Consider the following 19,270-nt stretch of genomic DNA (forward strand, 5'->3'; position numbering starts at 1 on the left):
GCAATTGCTTTTTTTCAGATAGTTCCTTTGGATCAGACTCTAAAGCTTGCATGTTGCATTTCTTGATGTTTCTCTTCAAATATCTTTTGATCTATAAAAGGATCTCTTTTTTTTTTCTTTCTTTCTTTTTTAAAGGGATACGTATTTAAAGAAAATGGAGCCTTTGTACAGTACCTCCACCCACCTTCTGGATCTGGCTGTCTCCTTATGGTGGTGGTTACTACCTCTCTCTGTTCCCATGTTTCTTGTAAAAATAGAATTAGATCTAGAGACCAAGTTCATCATTCTCCCCCTCTAAGAACACTTCCCACAGATAAGATCTACTCCAGCATCACACTGGGAAGCATGTGCTATCTGGCTGTCTCTACTCTAGTGAGGTTAGGACTGGGGAGTGAATTCAGATGTTGCACAATTTGTTTCAGAGGGGAAAAGAATACAATAGTAAGGGTTTCCAGGTTTAGAAAAAATCAATACTTTTAGAAGGGCCCTACTGATCCTTCATATAAATTCAACAGAACTGGATACATATATTGCTTTTCTAGGTAACAAGAGACTCTTATTTCTTAGAAATCCTCTTTTGACCACCACAGATTCATAGGAATATTAAAATGATACTCTATGGCAGCTTTTACCATTGATAATAATTACTTAAAATGATAATTCAAACATTGGCTTCTATGTACTTAAAGATTACTCCAGGAGAATATATGTTGGTAACTTCCTTTGACACATGAGAGAATTTGCAACTCCTTCTCTGTACCCTTGCCATGTTGGAAGGCTCTGATGAATGCCATGAATACAGAACATGGTGTCCCTTTCAGTTTTATCCTTCCTACCACTGTAGACGTGTTATGTCAACATCATAGTATTGTCTTAGCACTATAAAAGCAAAAATAATGGGTCTTGAAAAAATATCCTTTAAATACTTCAAAGTTAATTCATTAACTTAATTCATTAAGATACTATCATTTCTTAGTCTAGTAGTGCTTTCCTTCTAATAATCTTTCTAAAATCCCTACCTTATAGAAGAGGATGCTCGAAAATCTTTATCTATAGTCATATTCCAATTCAGCCTCCAGAGATGGCTGCTAGGTGCACCCTGAGCATGGCAGACATGCTCACAGAGCGCTGCAGCCCAGCTGAACTTCCTGCTTTGGATGTGGTCTAGAGTCCTGTCAACACTTGGCATGTCTGGAATAATATTAAATTATATAGACCAGGGCTAAATTTTACCTTGGGTTAGGCATAAAAAAAGAACACTTCTGAAAGATACTAAAATAGTTTAATAGTCAATGAAATATTTTCATGGTTCAATGTTGCTTCATTCTTAATAATCATAAAACACCTCAACTGATCTGGATCGCTTCAGCAACAGCTCTCTTGTGGCTGTGAATCACAGCTCACCAGCAACTTAATTGGCCAGGTAACTACAAATAGAAAGGAATTTCTTGGGAGCTTCATTAAGTTTTCACAAATGACAGTAGCTTCAACTTCTTACACTTAATTTTCTTTCAATTTTAACGTGGATAATAAATGCAAAAACCCCACAGGCTTGATAGATAGAAATTCTACAAGTTTTTAAAAAGGCTTTAAAACTCCCTGACTTTCTCTTTCAATGGATTGGTGGACATGCTGTAAGTTTTTAAAAACTGGCAATTATTACTTAAAACTTATCTATAGTCATATACTTTAGATAATAATATACCAACTCAGCTTCAGACCATTACATTGTTGGTTTCTGACATAAAAAATTGTAATCGCTGTGCTTCAGCCTTCTCCCTCCCCCTGACATCAAAAAGTCATCTTATATTTATTTTGTGTATTGAAAAGCATAAGATGTCTGAATAAAGTCTTATCTTCTAATAAAGTCCTAAAATAGATGACTTTGTAAGCCCTGAAATAAGATGTAAGAAAACAAATGAATAATAATTAACTTCTGACATTTCATGAGAAGGAGGTAGAAAAAACAGAAAAAAACAGAAAACCAATAATGGAAACAGAGACTTATGAATCACCAATAATAATACTATCGAATGACAGTTCACACCTACAACATATTCTAGTGTGAGACGCTATTTTTAAGTACTTTATGTTGTTTTAACTTACTTATTCCTCATAAAGTTGTGTGGAATAAGTACTCTCTGCATTCTCATTCTACAGACAAGGAAATGAGATACTAATAGATTATGTAACTGCCTCAAAGATCACATCATTCTCTAGTGTGCAGTTGAGACTTAAACTCAGACCTGTTTGCCATGTCCACTACTCTGGTGTCGTTTCACCCCTCAGAGTAAAATCCATTCTAAACTAGACATGTTCTCTATTTAGGATAACTGTTTTGTTCTATGTCTGATATTTTGATTTTCAGCTTAAGCAAATTTTCTATAAACCCAGGACAAGTTCATTAAATCATAAGTAGGTTTCTGAAACACTCCATACCTGAGATTTTGAAAGGCAACAACTAAGGCTGCAATCACTGTGATGGACAGAACAAATATGTAAGCATAAAAAAGCAGGGTATCTGAAAGCCTTTCAAATGTATTAAAGGGCAGGAGGCCAAAAGCTTCTTCACACAGATACAGATTTGCATCAAAATCCCTGGGGAACAAATGGAAGGAAAAGTGTTAAATTCAATACAAGGTAAGGGAACTACATAATACTTCTTGAAATAAGTCTGCAATTAATATTTGAAGGCATAATGATGACTTAGCTGTAAATTCCCTGATGCTTTAAGGTAAAATAGCAAACAGATTTTCAATTCAATCATACCTTGTTGCTCCAAACCCAAATTTTGCCTTTAGAAATTTAAATATGTGTTCATCTGACTTCAGGTTAAGAATTTTCTATTGAAGAGAGAGAAAACAAAACTTGCTATTAGTACCTTAGGCAGGTTTTGTGATAATTTTCTCAAGAAATATGCATATCCAGTGTCTAGTTTCATAGGAGTGTGTATGAAATTTGTAAACATGCACAGTATTTCTCCACACTGATTCTAAAGCAGGAACTTCAAACTCCCTTCTCTGCCTACACTTTCTCTTTAAGGATAATCCTTTATTCAAACATCTTATGCATATGTTCAATTTGCAAAATAGATAAAAGATGACTTTTTTGATTTCAGGGACAAGGAGAAGGCTGAAGCACAGTGATTTTAATTTTTTACATCAGAAACCAACAATATTATGGCCTAAAACTTCAAATAGGTATTTAGTCTGTTTGGCTTTAGGGTTTTAGTCAGCAGATACCAACCTAAAATTCATTCACTCGAAGACAATATTTAAGATAACAGTAACTCTCAAGAGGTGAAGAGACAAATGCCATGTTCATCATCTAGTCATTATAACTTTAATTCACATAATTTTATTTTTAATTTATAGTTTTCAAAAATAGATACAAATGATGAACAAATAAAAACAAAAGAAAGATGAAGATAGAAAAAAGTTGAAGCCAGAATTGAGGTTAGTACATAAAATATATCACTAGACATGAGCCACAAATCTGGTCTTCTGGATTTTAGCAGTAGATGCAAAGAAGAAGAGAAAAGCATGCATGATACTCATAGAGCTGTAAGATTAAAACTGAGGAGAGATGCTTACAGTCTGAGAACTAAGACTCAAGAGAGTCTTTCCCATGGTACAGTGAAAACAACAAGGAGTTTCACAGTTGACTTTTTCTAATTCTTCTCACTGGAGGTAGCTGGCAAAATATCAAACACCATTCAAGAGATACTACTGGGTGGGGGGATTGTCATAAAACAGAGATTGAGGCATGAAGCTCTCTGCTGGTTTAATTCAAGAGCCTATCAATAAATGTCTAAAGTGGGTAAGTGGATTAATCCTTATCTTTCATCCAATTTTACAGAAATGCTGGAACCCCCATGGATAGCAAAGTCCTCAAACACTAAAATCCTTGTGTAGCATGGTGTAGTATTTGCCTATAATCCGCACACATCGTCCTGTACACTTTAGATCATCTCTGGATTATTGTAATAACTAATACAATGCAAATGCTATGTCAATAGCTGTTAAACTATATTGTTTAGGAAATAATGACAAGAAAAACATCTGCAAGTGCACAGTACAGACACAATGTTTTTCCCAAATATTTTTCACCTGCAGTTGGATGCAGAGTCTGTGGATGTAGAACCTGTAGTTGTGGAACCCACAGATACAGAGGGCTGACTATATTGAACTGTATGGAATTGAAGAATACAGTGATGAGGACTTGGAATGAGATATTTATTGAGGCTGGCTGAGTGAAGAGACTTTTTTCTTTGATAGTGGGTAAAAACAATGACAGCCATTCTTCCCTGGAGGAAAAGAAGCCTGTTTTGCAGAAGTCTCCTATCCGGAGACCAGCCTTCTAGAAGAGGCAAAAATCATCTAATAAAATCATAGCAGCTTTGCTTGAGCATACAATGATGACCTCAAGGTCCAAGAGTTATATTCTGAAGCAAAGCCTACTCTCAAAAAGAAAAGAAAAAGCCAGTAAAAACATTAAAAAGCATGTTTAATGAAGCAGCCTCCTAAGGCACTTAAAGAAATTGTAGCCAAGCTTCTGGGTATGTAACAAATAAATGCCTAAATTACTAAATGACTTATTCTGCTACAGAGGGTCACTAATCTTATGTCAGTTAAGTATTAGAAAACTACCAAAAATGAGCTCTTCTTTCTAGCAGAAATTAGATAGTAAAGCTAGTGTATTAACTAACTGAATCCAATAAAAATCATGTCAATGTTTTTAGTAACACAGTGTAGAAAACTATGTAAATTTAGAGAAATATTTCATTTTTAAGGGTGAATCTTAAAAAATTTAATAATTGGGGAATTCAACGTAGAATATGTCAAACAAAGAGTGAACAGAAGTGAATGAGTAAAACTAACCAAAGTCATCCTTGTTAGTAGGACAAAGTTAAAACTGAGCCTGTTTAAAGTAAAACTGGTAATTCTTCAAGGAGCTAATATGCTTTATAATGCAAAAATTGACAAATTTATTTCTTTAAAATTAAAAGCTTAAAAAATTATTTCCAATGCCATAAGTAAATTTAAAAATACATTGTATGTTTCATTTCTTAACCTACCTTAATAATGCTGTTGAGAAGAAGTGTCAAACAGAAAACTACAAATAAATGTAACAAAAGTTTCCCAATCCTATTAAAGAAGCTTCCAGTTTTCAGGTTTTTCTAGAAATTAAAAGAGTTGTGTTTTAATTCTTACATTTTAATACAACTTCAAAAAACACTTAAGATGAGGTTACTTAAGGATTTAAAACATTGGCTCATGCAACAGGTAGGGAAAATGTATGTGGAAAATATAACGTACTACTTTATTAGGTTACAACTGTCTTAATATTTTAAATTTTCTAGTAGTAAATGAGTCCCTTAATAATGAACTTCATAGCCAGGCATGGTGGTACATGCTTGTAATTCCATGATTTGAGAGACTGAGGGAGGAGGATCACAAGTTCAAGGTTAGCCTCAGCAACTTAGTGAGACCTGTCTCAAAATAAAAAATAAAAAGGACTAGAGATGTAGCTTGGTGGTAAAGCACCTATGGTTTCAATGCCATAAATAAGCAAATAAATAAATGGGGATGTAGCTCAGTGGTAGAGTACTCCTGGGTTCAATACACAATACCACCCCCCCCCCCCGAAAAAAAAAAGGAGAGCATGCTTCAAAAGATGAAGGGATGTGTCCTACTCTTTTTCTTTCTTTTTAAAAATCTTTGCAACCAGAGTATTGAGGTCTGCCACTTGGAAAATACTTAGGATATACTGACTGAACAAACCTTTGTATCTTTTATCCATTAATTAACTTATCACACAGGGATAACCCAATTAAACAAAAGACAAATAGAAAAAAAAATAAATTCTGTTCTCTGATGTATAATAATTTTTATATAATCCCTAATAAATAAATTATATATATATATATATATATTCAAACATAAGAATATTAAGAGTTCAAATATGAATGATGTTTATTTATAAGAAAGGTTAAAAGGATGAGAACTACTGTTTTTTCGTTTGTTTGTTTGTGGTACTTGGGATTGAGCCCAAGGGTACTTCCTGACTGAGCTACATCCCCAACCCCTTTTTCCTTTTTTAATTTTAAAAAATATATATTTATTTTTTTTAGTTGTAGTTGGACATAATATCTTTATTTTATTTATTCTTATGTGGTGCTGAGGATCGAACCCAGGGCCTCGCACGGGCTAGGCGAGTGCTCCATCGCTGAGCCACAATCCCAGGCCCTCCTTTTTAAATTTTGAGACAGGGTTTTGCTAAAATTCCTAGATTGGCCTTGAACTTCTGATCCTCTTGCTTCAGCCTCCTGAGTTGCTAAGATTATAGGCATGTACAAACACATTCAGCAAGAACCACGGGTTCTTTTTTTTTGGTACTGGAGATTGAATCCAGGGCCTTGCACATACTAGGCAAGCACTCTATCACTGAGTCATATCCCCTTGTCTGAGAACCACTGTTTTCTTCTTCTTCTTCTTTTTTTTTTTTTGTAGTTGTAGATGGACAGAATGCCTTTATTTTATTTGTTTATTTTTATGTGGTGCTGAGGATCGAACCCAGTGCCTCACACATGCTAGGCGAGCACTCTGCCACTGAGCTACAGCCCCAGTCCCGAGAACCACTGTTTTAAAAAAAATGTTTTACAATTCATCCACAGCAATTCTCACTCAAAAGAGATTTTTCTTCCCAAAGCAGAATGCAAAATAGTTTCTTAATATAGAAATGTTTATAGCAAATGAGAAAGAAAATAGGCTTTTGTAACAATTTTAAGGAAAAACAAGTAAATTTAAACACTTAAATCTCATATAAATTTAAGAATCTCATATAAATTTAAAAAATATATATAAAGTATATATTGTTTATAGTTGGAGGTGGACAGAATACCTTTATTTAATTTATTTATATGTAGTGCTGAGGATCAAACCCAGGGCCTCACAATGCTAGGCCAGCACTTTACTGCTGAGCCACAATCCCAGCCCAAGAAATTTAATAATATAATAAAGTCAAAAGATTGGGTCAATGTTTAACTTTTTTATGGTGCTGGGGATCAAACTGAGAGCATCACACATGCTAAGCAAGCTCCACTGAGATACACTGCCAGCCCCAGGCCAATGTTTTCAAATTGGATTTCACAGTAACTTAGAAAATGACCATATGTCTAAAGGTATTTATTTGAATTCTTAAAATTCTCAAAATGGATTTAACTTTAGTTCAATTAAAAATCAGTACCAGAAAAAAAAAAAGAAAAAGAAAAAGAAAATCAATACTACGGTATGGAAAGTTGGGAAGTGTAGTATTATCAACTCCAACTATTGTGATGAATCACCACTCACACAAGCAGCAGATCCTTTCATTCTTAAATTTGTATACACACACATACACAACAATTTTAAAATTTATTTTTTAAAAAAATTTCAGGGTTAAGTCAATGGCTAATCACTGAATTAAGGTTTCAATTCTCTAAGAAATATGAATTGCCGAAAGGAAGGGATGGCAGGTGACCTCGGAAAGATTCAAACAGAAATGCTATAACATGCACTTAAAAAAAAAACAATGAATAATAACATTATGCTTTTTTCTGGGAATTGGGTCATAAATTTTCCCTTGTATGCTGTAGGAAAATAAGATCTGGGGAACAACACAATTTTTAAAAAGTTTAAGTACAAAAAAAGTCTTACCTGAAGTTTTCTTGCAATTAATACTGAAAGGTTAAAACTGATAAGCAATGAGCCAAGAATCATGGAATTAAAAAACTGAAGAACGCAGACCAGGAGTAAGCCTGTTATCTGTATTCCATACAGCCATGTGGCCTGCAACGAAGATGAGATGGTTAAAGAGGTTTTATCAAGAGACCACCACATGGCAACACGTTCACCAGCTGGATGCATCTCAGGTTATGAAGAATGCAGAAAAGACACCTCACTTCAAGAATCATGATCTAAATAAGGGACTAGATTGCTAAATTGTTGAGGATGGCTTTGAACTCACAATCCTCAGCCTCCCAAATCGCTGGGATTACAGGTATGCACCACCTTGCCTGGTTTGTAATCTGCTACAGTTACTGTCTACAGCCAACAGTCAGTACTTTATCACATTCCATTATTCCCTAGTTCTCTTCACTATGCACTTTAGGGCTGTATCACACCGGGGTTCATTTTTTCCTACCTCTTGTGTGTGCCTAATCCCCTGATAGCTGAAAACTCCCCCAGCAAGGCTTTCTGCTCTTTTACCTCATTGGTTCATAGCAGGTGAGAGTGTGAAGAGCGTGAGCCCTGGAGGTGACAGCTCCTGTACTGGGGTCTGACTAGCATGAATCAGCTGTGCAACATGCTGGAAATGTTTAGTCTGAGTTGGTCTGAGGGAGGTAATGCATTACCATGGCTGGACCGTAATAAGCACTGAGGTTAACTCTGATGTAATAAATAAAGCATGGTGGACAGGCTGTCACTGTAGTAAGCAAAATGCAGCAACTTGAACTCACAAATGGGACACAAAGGATAAAAGCCACGCCTAACAAAGAGTGGAGAACTTTTGTTACTTTTCCTTTTCCCTTTCAAATTCCGTGTTCATACTGGCATATGAAAAATATCACTTTTATTCAACAGTAAATCCAATCTCCCCCATGGTCAGATTCTCTTGACCTCAAAGGAAACAAACCTAATCAAGCATGAGAAAGTGAACTCTGCCCCTGTTCAGGGCTTTTGCTTGGTGTTAATAGCAACACAGGGCAATGGATGCGGCTGGGTAGAGTCCCAGAGACCTGGGAGGTTGAGGCTGGAGGACTGAAAATTTAAGGCCAGCTTGAGCAACTCAGCAAGCTGTCTCAGTGTTAAAAGGGCTGGAGGATGGGGCTGGGGCTCAGTGGTGGAGTGCTTGCCTCGCAAGTGTGAGGCACTAGGTTCAATCCTCAGCACTGCGTAAAAATAAATGAATAAAGATTAAAAGAAGGTGGGGAGCTGGAGAATACAGCTCAGTGAAGTGCCCCAGGGATCAATCCCAGTCCACAAATAAATTAATAAGTAAATATTTTAAAAATAAAAAATAAGTATCCAATTGTAGATAAGAAAACTCAGGAAAACATTAAAAAAAACAATAATCACTGAAAGGTGGGCTCAAGATTAAAAACCTCACACTATTATCTATGGAAATACTGATTTCATAGTGGGCATATATTTCATATATAGCACTTTATATATTTCACATTACACAGTATAATTTTCTCACATCACTTTTTCACTATTCTGTGAAAACTTAAATTGCAAATGGCTGAACAGTATTCTGCCATATGCTATAAGCTGTCTGCCTCTGGATCATTTAGGTGTTTCCACAATATCCCTTCAAAAATTCCTCAGATCAGGGCTGGGGTTGTGGCTCAGTGGTTGAGTGCTCGCCTAGCAAGCACAAGGCACCAGGTTCAATCCTCAGCACCACATAAATGTAAAATAAAGGTATTGTATCCACCTAAAAAAAAAAAAATTCCTCAGATCATTAGATTGCTTATTTAGTTTGGTGCTACTTCTCCAGTGTCTAAAAAAATGCCCACTAGAACAAAGTCACTCAGTAAATATTAAAAAATGAGTGAATAGATACCTTTTATTAGGATACTAGTTAAAGAAGGAAAAGCTTTACTAAGATATGATTGATACACTATCAAACTCACCCATTTAATATGTGCAATTCATAATTTCTGGTATATTCACAGAGTTGTGTGACTACCACCACAGTCTAATTTTAAGAAACCCTATACTCATTAGCCATCACCCCCATTACCCTCCCAGCCCTGACAGCCACAATGTATTGTCTCTGCAGATTTGCATATTCTGGACATTAAATATAAATGGAATAATGCAATATGAAGTCTTTAGTAACTGGTTTCTTTCACTTAGCAAAATGCTTCCAAGTTTTATTCATGTTGTAGTATTTATCAGTACTTCATTTTTTTTTTTTTTGGTTCAACATTACTGAAGTATGGATATACTAATTTTGTTTATCCACTCAACTGATTGAGCATTTGGGTGGTTCCTGTTTGGCTAAGAACCACACTGCTATGAACACACACACAGAGATTCTTGAATGAATCTATCTTTTCATTTCCTTGGGTATGTACCTAGGATTGGAAATGCTGGATTATAGGGTAGGTAGCCCTGTGTTTAAAGTTTGAGAAAATACTGTTTTTTAAAGTGAATGAATCCTTTTACATTCCTACCAGCAACATATGAGAATTCCAATTTCTCCATATGCTCATCAACACTTGTCATTATCTGTTTCTTTATTTTTATTTTTAGCTGTCTGAGTGGGTATAAAGTGGTATCTTGTGGCTCTGATCTGCAATTCTGTTAGCTAATAATGTAGAACATCTTTTCATGTGTTTATTGGACACTTATATATCTTATTTGAAGAAATCCTTTACCCATATTTTATTGTTGAAAGAGATGTAAGAGTTTTTTATATTCTCTAGAAATCTTTTTTTTTTTAAATTTTTTATTGTTGGCTGTTCAAAACATTACATAGTTCTTGATATATCATATTTCACAATTTGATTCAAGTGGGTTATGAGCTCCCATTTTTACCCCATATACAGGTTGCAGAATCACATCAGTTACACATCCATTGATTTACATATTGCCATACTAGTGTCTGTTGTATTCTGCTGCCTTTCCTATCCTCTACTATCCCCCCTCCCCTCCCCTCCCCTCCCCTCTTCTCTCTCTGCTCCCTCTACTGACATTCGTTTGTCCCCTTATATTATTTTTCCCCTTCCCCTCACTTCCTCTTGTATGTACTTTTGTATAACTCTGAGGGTCTCCTTCCATTTCCATGCATTTTCCCTTCTCTCTCCCTTTCCCTCCCACCTCTCATCCCTGTTTAATGTTAATCTTCTTCTCATGCTCTTCGACCCTACTCTGTTCTTAGTTACTCTCCTTATATCAAAGAAGACATTTGGCATTTGTTTTTTAGGGATTGGCTAGCTTCACTTAGCATAATCTGCTCTAATGCCATCCATTTCCCTGTAAATTCTATGATTTTGTCATTTTTTAATGCAGAGTAATACTCCATTGTGTATAAATGCCACATTTTTTTTTATCCATTCATCCATTGAAGGGCATCTAGGTTGGTTCCACAGTCTAGCTATTGTGAATTGTGCTGCTATGAACATCGATGTAGCAGTGTCCCTGTAGCATGCTCTTTTTAGGTCTTTAGGGAATAGACCGAGAAGGGGAATAGCTGGGTCAAATGGTGGCTCCATTCCCAGCTTTCCAAGAAATCTCCATACTGCTTTCCAAATTGGCTGCACCAATTTGCAGTCCCACCAGCAATGTACAAGTGTACCCTTTTCCCCACATCCTCGCCAGCACTTGTTGTTGTTTGACTTCATAATGGCTGCCAATCTAACTGGAGTGAGATGGTATCTTAGGGTGGTTTTGATTTGCATTTCTCTGACTGCTAGAGATGGTGAGCATTTTTTCATGTACTTGTTGATTGATTGTATGTCCTCCTCTGAGAAGTGTCTGTTCAGGTCCTTGGCCCATTTGTTGATTGGGTTGTTTGTTCTCTTATTGTCTAATTTTTTGAGTTCTTTGTATACTCTGGATATTAGGGCTCTATCTGAAGTGTGAGGAGTAAAGATTTGTTCCCAGGATGTAGGCTCTCTATTTACCTCTCTTATTGTATCTTTTGCTGAGAAAAAACTTTTTAGTTTGAGTAAGTCCCATTTGTCGATTCTAGTTATTAACTTTTGTGCTATGGGTGTCCTATTGAGGTCTAGAAATCTTTCATCTGATGTATAATTCACCAATATTATCTCCCAGAGACAGGAAAAGGAAGGAACTGCAGAACGAAATTGACAAAAATCATGTGTGTGTGTGTGTGTGTGTGTGTGTGTGTACTACAGTGAATTCCTGCTTTATGTGTGTTTATAAAGCACCAATTAAAAAAAAAACAATAAATAAAGACAAGGAAGACCAGTAGAGTAGAGGAAGGAGAATGGGAAAGGAGAAAGGGTGGGAAAGAGGAAGCCCTGAGAACTGAAATGGAGCAAATTATATTCTGTGCATGTATGATTTTGTCAAAATGAACCCCACTATTACTCATAACTATTATGCACTACTAAAAACATTTAAAAATATTCTCCCTCATTCCATGGGCTGTCTTTTCACTTTCTAGGAACACTTTGAAGCACAAGTCTTTAATTTTTTTTTTTTATTTTTTTTATTTTATTTTTTTTTTTTTAATTTTTTATTGTGGGTTGTTCAAAACATTACAAATTTCTTGACATATCATATTCCACACTTTGATTCTAGTGGGTTATGAACTCCCACCTTCACCCCATACACAGATTGCAGATTCACATCAGTTACACATCCATTGATTTACAAATTGCCATACTAGTGTCTGTTGTGCTCCGCTGCCTTTCCCATCATCCACCCTCCCCCCTCCCCACCTCTCCCCTCCCCTCCCCTCCTCTCTCTCTACCCCCTCCACTGTATAACCCTGAGGGTCTCCTTCCATTACCGTGCAATTTACCTTCTCTCTCCCTTTCCCTCCCACCTCTCATCCCTGTTAAATGTTAATCTTCTTCTCCTGTTCTTCGTCCCTACTCTGTTCTTAGTTACTTTCCTTATATCAAAGAAGACATTTGGCATTTGTTTTTTAGGGATTGGCTAGCTTCACTTAGCATAATCTGCTCTAATGCCATCCATTTCCCTGTAAATTCTATGATTTTGTCATTTTTTAATGCAGAGTAATACTCCATTGTGTATAAATGCCACATTTTTTTTATCCATTCGTCTATTGAAGGGCATCTAGGTTGGTTCCACAGTCTTGCTATTGTGAATTGTGCTGCTATGAACATCGATGTAGCAGTGTCCCTGTAGCATGCTCTTTTTAGGTCTTTAGGGAATAGACCAAGAAGGGGAATAGCTGGGTCAAATGGTGGCTCCATTCCCAGCTTTCCAAGAAATCTCCATACTGCTTTCCAAATTGGCTGCACCAATCTGCAGTCCCACCAGCAATGTAAAAGTGTACCCTTTTCCCCACATCCTCGCCAGCACTTGTTGTTGTTTGACTTCCTAATGGCTGCCAATCTTACTGGGGTGAGATGGTATCTTAGGGTGGTTTTGATTTGCATTTCTCTGACAGCTAGAGATGTTGAGCATTTTTTCATGTACTTGTTGATTGACTGTATGTCCTCCTCTGTGAAGTGTCTGTTCAGGTCCTTGGCCCATTTGTTGATTGGGTTGTTTGTTCTCTTATTGTCTAATTTTTTGAGTTCTTTGTATACTCTGGATATTAGGGCTCTATCTGAAGTGTGAGGAGTAAAGATTTGTTCCCAGGATGTAGGCTCCCTATTTACCTCTCTTATTGTTTCTTTTGCTGAGAAAAAACTTCTTAGTTTGAGTAAGTCCCATTTGTTGATTCTAGTTATTAACTTTTGTGCTATGGGTGTCCTATTGAGGAATTTGGAGCCCGACCCCACCGACTGTAGATCGTAGCCAACTTTTTCTTCTATCAGACGGCGCGTCTCTGATTTGATATCAAGTTCCTTGATCCATTTTGAATTCACTTTTGTGCATGGCGAGAGAAAGGGATTCAGTTTCATTTTGTTGCATATGGATTTCCAGTTTTCCCAGCACCATTTGTTGAAGATGCTATCCTTCCTCCATTGCATGCTTTTAGCCCCTTTATCAAATATAAGATAGTTGTAGTTTTGTGGATTGGTTTCTGTGTCCTCTATTCTGTACCATTGGTCCACACGCCTGTTTTGGTACCAGTACCATGCTGTTTTTGTTACTATTGCTCTGTAGTATAGTTTGAAGTCTGGTATCGCTATACCGCCTGATTCACACTTCTTGCTTAGCATTGTTTTTGCTATTCTGGGTCTTTTATTTTTCCATATGAATTTCATGATTGCTTTCTCTATTTCTACAAGAAATGCCATTGGGATTTTGATTGGCATTGCATTAAACCTATAGAGAACTTTTGGTAATATCGCCATTTTGATGATGTTAGTTCTGCCTATCCATGAACAGGGTATATTTTTCCATCTTCTAAGATCTTCTTCTATTTCTCTCTTTAGGGTTCTGTAGTTTTCATTGTATAAGTCTTTCACCTCTTTTGTTAGGTTGATTCCCAAGTATTTTATTTTTTTTGAAGATATTTTGAATGGAGTGGTTGTCCTCATTTCCATTTCAGAGGATTTGTCGCTGATATACAGGAATGCCTTTGATTTATGCGTGTTGATTTTAAATCCTGCCACTTTGCTGAATTCATTTATTAGCTCTAATAGTTTCTTTGTAGAGCCTTTTGGGTCTGCTAGATATAGAATCATATCATCTGCAAATAGTGATAATTTAATTTCTTCTTTTCCTATTTTTATGCCTTTAATTTCTTTCGTCTGTCTAATTGCTCTGGCCAGTGTTTCGAGAACTATGTTGAAGAGAAGTGGAGAGAGAGGGCATCCCTGTCTTGTTCCAGATTTTAGAGGGAATGCCTTCAGTTTTTCTCCATTCAGAATAATGCTAGCCTGAGGCTTAGCATAGATTGCTTTTACAATATTGAGGTATGTTCCTGTTATCCCTAGTTTTTCTAGAGTTTTGAACATAAAGGGATGCTGTACTTTGTCAAATGCTTTTTCCGCATCTATCGAGATGATCATATGGTTCTTATTTTTAAGTCTATTGATGTGGTGAATAACATTTATTGATTTCCGTATATTGAACCAGCCTTGCATCCCAGGGATGAATCCTACTTGATCATGGTGTACAATTTTTTTTATATGTTTTTGTATCCGATTCGCCAGAATTTTATTGAGGATTTTTGCATCTAGGTTCATTAGAGATATTGGTCTGTAGTTTTCTTTCTTTGAAGTGTCTTTGTCTGGTTTAGGTATCAGGGTGATGTTGGCCTCATAGAATGAATTTGGAAGTTCTCCCTCCTTTTCTATTTCCTGAAGTAGCTTGAAAAGTATTGGTATTAGTTCTTCTTTAAAGGTTTTGTAAAATTCTGCTGTATACCCATCGGGACCTGGGCTTTTCTTAGTTGGTAGTCTTTTGATGGTTTCTTCTATCTCCTCAATTGATATTGGTCTGTTTAGGTTTTCTATATCCTCCTGACTCAATCTGGGCAGATCATATGACTTAAGAAATTTATCTATGCCTTCACTATCTTCTAATTTATTGGAGTATAAGGATTCAAAATAGTTTTTGATTATCTTCTGTATTTCTGAAGTGTCTGTTGTGATATTGCCTTTTTCATCCCGTATGCTAGTAATTTGAGTTCTCTCTCTTCTTCTCTTCACTAGCATCGCTAAGGGTCTGTCGATTTTGTTTATTTTTTCAAAGAACCAACTTTTAGTTTTGTCAATTTTTTCAATTGTTTCTTTTGTTTCGATTTCATTAATTTCAGCTCTGATTTTAATTATTTCTTGCCTTCTACTTCTTTTGCTGTTGTTTTGCTCTTCTTTTTCAAGGATTTTGAGATGAAGTATGAGATCATTTATTTGTTGGTTTTTTCTTTTTTTAAGGAATGAACTCCAAGCAATGAATTTTCCTCTTAGAACTGCTTTCAATGTGTCCCATAGATTCCGATATGTTGTGTCTGTGTTTTCATTTATCTCTAAGAATTTTTTAATTTCCTCCTTGATGTCTTCTATAACCCATTGATCATTCAGTAACCTATTGTTCATTCTCCAATTGATGTATGCTTTTTCCTTCCTTCTTTTATCGTTGATTTTCAGTTTCATTCCATTATGATCAGATAAGATGCATGGTAATATCTCTACTCCTTTATATTGTCTAAGAGTTGCCCTGTGACATAATATATGATCTATTTTTGAGAAGGATCCATGTGCTGCTGAGAAAAAAGTGTAACTGCTTGATGTTGGGTGGTATACTCTATATATGTCAATTAGGTCTAGGTTATTAATAGTGTTATTGAGTTCTATAGTTTCCTTATTCAACTTTTGTTTGGAAGATCTGTCCAGTGGCGAGAGAGGTGTGTTGAAGTCTCCCATGATTATGGTGTGGTGGTCTATTAGACTCTTGAACTTGAGAAGAGTTTGTTTGACGAACATAGCTGCACCATTGTTTGGGGCATAAATATTTATGATTGTTATGTCTTGTTGGTGTATGGTTCCCTTAAGCAGTATGTAGTGTCCCTCTTTATCTCTTTTGATTAACTTTGGCTTGAAATCTATTTTATTTGATATGAGTATGGACACGCCTGCTTGTTTCCGAAGTCCATATGAGTGATATGATTTTTCCCAACCTTTCACCTTCAGCCTATGTATGTCTTTTCCTATCAAATGCGTCTCCTGTAGGCAGCATATTGTTGGGTCTTGTTTTGTGATCCATTCTACTAGCCTGTGTCTCTTAATTGGTGAGTTTAAGCCATTAACATTTAGGGTTATTATTGAGATATGGGTTGTTCTTCCAGCCATATTTGTTTATTTCTGTTACTAAACATTGTTTGTTTTCCTCTTTGATTGTTTCCCCCCCCCCTTTACTGTCCTACCTCCCACTGTTGGTTTTCATTGTTATTTTCCATTTCCTCTTCCTGTAATACTTTGGCTAGGATGTTTTGAAGAGATGGTTTTCTAGCTGCGAATTCTTTAAACTTTTGTTTATCGTGGAAGGTTTTAATTTCATTCTCCATCCTGAAGCTTAATTTCGCTGGATACACAATTCTTGGTTGGAACCCATTATCTTTCAGTGTTTGAAATATGTTATTCCAGGATCTTCTAGCTTTCAGAGTCTGTGTTGAAAGATCAGCTGTTATCCTGATTGGCTTGCCCCTAAATGTAATCTGCTTCCTTTCTCTTGTAGCTTTTAAAATTCTCTCCTTATTCTGTATGTTGGCCATCTTCATTATAATGTGTCTAGGTGTGGATCTCTTATGATTTTGCACATTCGGCGTCCTGTAGGCTTCTAGGATTTGGGATTCTGTCTCATTCTTCAAGTCTGGGAAGTTTTCTTGTATTATTTCATGGAATAGACTGCTCATTCCTTTGGTTTGGAGCTCTGTACCTTCCTGTATCCCAATGACTCTTAAGTTTGGTCTCTTAATGTTATCCCATATTTCTTGGATGTTCTGCTCATGGTTTCTTAACAGTCTTGCTGAGCTGTCTATGTTCTTTTCCAGTTGAAATACTTTGTCTTCATTGTCTGATGTTCTATCTTCTAAGTGTTCTACTCTGTTGGTAGTATTCTCCATTGAGTTTTTAAGTTGGTTTATTGCTTCCTGCATTTCTAGGATTTCTGATTGCTTGTTTTTTATAACCTCTATCTCCCTGTATAGTTGATCCTTTGCTTCCTGGATTTGTTTGCGTAATTCGTTGTCGAAGTGATCTTTCATTGTCTGATTTTGCTGTTTAATGTCTTCCTTGATACTCCAGATCATCTGAAGCATGTATATCCTGAATTCTTTATCTGACATTCCATCTGCTGCAGCTGTTACCTCTTCTAAAGTTGCGTTGACCTGCATTGCTTGAGGTCCTTTCTTTCCTTGTCTTTTCATACTGCTTGCGTATCTTTCCTGCAGGTGCGGGCGGCGGCTCTGCTCTCTCCTTATTCCAATTGGGGTGTCGTGGCTACCACGCCGGCAGGTCACTGGGCCTGTTCTGGGAGCTGGTGGCGGCTCTGTTCTGCCCCTACTCCAATTGGGGTGTCGTGTCTGTCGTACCAGCAGGCCACTGGGCCTGTCCTGCTGGTCGGTCGCAGATCTGCCCACCTTTCGGGCACGAGTGGAGGCTCTGCTTTGCCCCTACTCCAATTGGGGTGTCGTGACTACCCCGCCTGCAGGATGCTGGGTCTGTTCCTGGCAAGGGAGGCGACTCTGCTCTGTCCCTACTCCAATTAGGGTGGTGTTTGTACCCCGCCGGCAGGCTCCTGGGCCTGATCCGCCGGTCTGTTGTAGGTCTGCCTACCTTGAAGGCGCTGGCGGCGGATCTGCCCTGCCCCTCCTACCACGCCTGCGGACCCCTGGGCCTGATCTGCAGGTTGATCACTGGTCTGCTCACCCTGCGGGCACGGGTGGCGGTTCCGCTCCACCCCCACTCCAATTGGGGTCACGTGACCACCACACCGGCAGGGCCTGATCCGGGCGTGGGATAAGGATCTGCTCTGCCCCTACTCGAGTTGGGGTGACGTGTGTACCACACTGGCAGGCCACTGGGCCTGACCCGCCAGGCTGTCACAGGTCTGTTTACCTTGCAAGCGCGAAGGGCGGCTCTGCCCTGCCCCTCCTACCACGCCCATGTACTACTGGGTCGTGGGTCTGCCCACCTGGCGGGTGTGGGTGGCGGCTCCGCTCCGCCCCCTCTCCAATTGGGGTCACGCGGTCACCACGCTGGCGAGCCGCTGGGCCTGCTCCGGGGGCTGGCGGCGGCCCGGCTCCTTCCCTCCGGCTCGAGGACAAATTGAGGAGACTCGGGTGACTGAGCCTCACCCCCCTTACCAGAAGACCAACTGCTTATGTCACCGCTGGTATTGATGAAGATCTCTCCTCCACCGCTTTCTGCTGACATCAGATCTCTGCCATGTTGGTATCCTATGCGAATGGCAGCATTTCGTTCCCCTTGCCAGGCAACCCAAGCAATGGGTGAGTCCTGACCTGCCCTCAGCAGGACCCGGACCGAGACACAGTTTCCGCGGGCTCCTAGCCCCGGTCCAGGGAAGTTCCGGGAGCCGGAACTCGGCCGCTCCGTGCTCGGTGTAAGCTCCTATAAGTGTAGGCTCCAAGAAGCAGCCCCCGCGGGCTCAGTTCCGGGAGCCGGAATTCGGCCGCTTAGTGCTTGGTGTATGCTCTGATAGTAGCAGGGTCCAAGAAGCAGCCTCCGCGGGCTCCGCAGCCCTGAGCCAGGGCGGTTCCGGGACGGTTCCGGGAGCCGGAACTCGGCCGCTCTGTGCTCGGTGTAAGCTCCTATAAGTGTAAGCTCCAAGAAGCAGTCCCCGCGGGCTCAGTTCCGGGAGCTGGAATTCGGCTTCTTGGTGTTTCGTGTTTGCTCTGATATTAGCAGGGTCCAAGAAGCAGCCTCCGCAGGCTCCGCAGCCCGGAGCCAGGGCGGTTCCGGGACGGTTCCGGGAGCCGGGACTTGGCCGCCCCGCGCTCCGTGTTCACTCCGATAAGATCAGATTTTAAGAAGCCCCCAGGCGCTGAACCCTAGCAATCTGTCTGCAAGCCGCAGGCGAATTGCAGCCTGAAATTACCTGTTCTATGGCTGAATGAGCTGCGGTCAGTCAAAAACAGGTGTGGT

The 19,270-nt window shown here is 38.6% G+C and overlaps 1 protein-coding gene across 2 annotated transcripts in view; it reads right to left on the reverse strand.

The window, feature by feature from the left end:
* Window positions 1-19,270, reverse strand: part of Dpy19l3 (dpy-19 like C-mannosyltransferase 3) — an 89,447-nt gene that overhangs the window by 23,521 nt on the left and 46,656 nt on the right. For both annotated transcript variants that reach the window (XM_046447913.2, XM_046447914.2), the window contains exons 9-12: window positions 7,698-7,829; window positions 5,078-5,179; window positions 2,770-2,843; window positions 2,440-2,598 (exon numbers count right to left, since the gene is read on the reverse strand). In XM_046447913.2, the coding sequence (XP_046303869.1) occupies window positions 2,440-2,598; window positions 2,770-2,843; window positions 5,078-5,179; window positions 7,698-7,829 (467 nt within the window). The remainder of the gene's footprint in view (window positions 1-2,439; window positions 2,599-2,769; window positions 2,844-5,077; window positions 5,180-7,697; window positions 7,830-19,270) is intronic.

This window comes from Marmota monax, unplaced genomic scaffold (assembly GCF_021218885.2).
Source record: "Marmota monax isolate L192 unplaced genomic scaffold, Marmota_monax_Labrador192_F-V1.1 WCK01_AAM20220418_F8-fsc00101, whole genome shotgun sequence".
Classification (NCBI taxonomy): Eukaryota; Metazoa; Chordata; class Mammalia; order Rodentia; family Sciuridae; genus Marmota; species Marmota monax.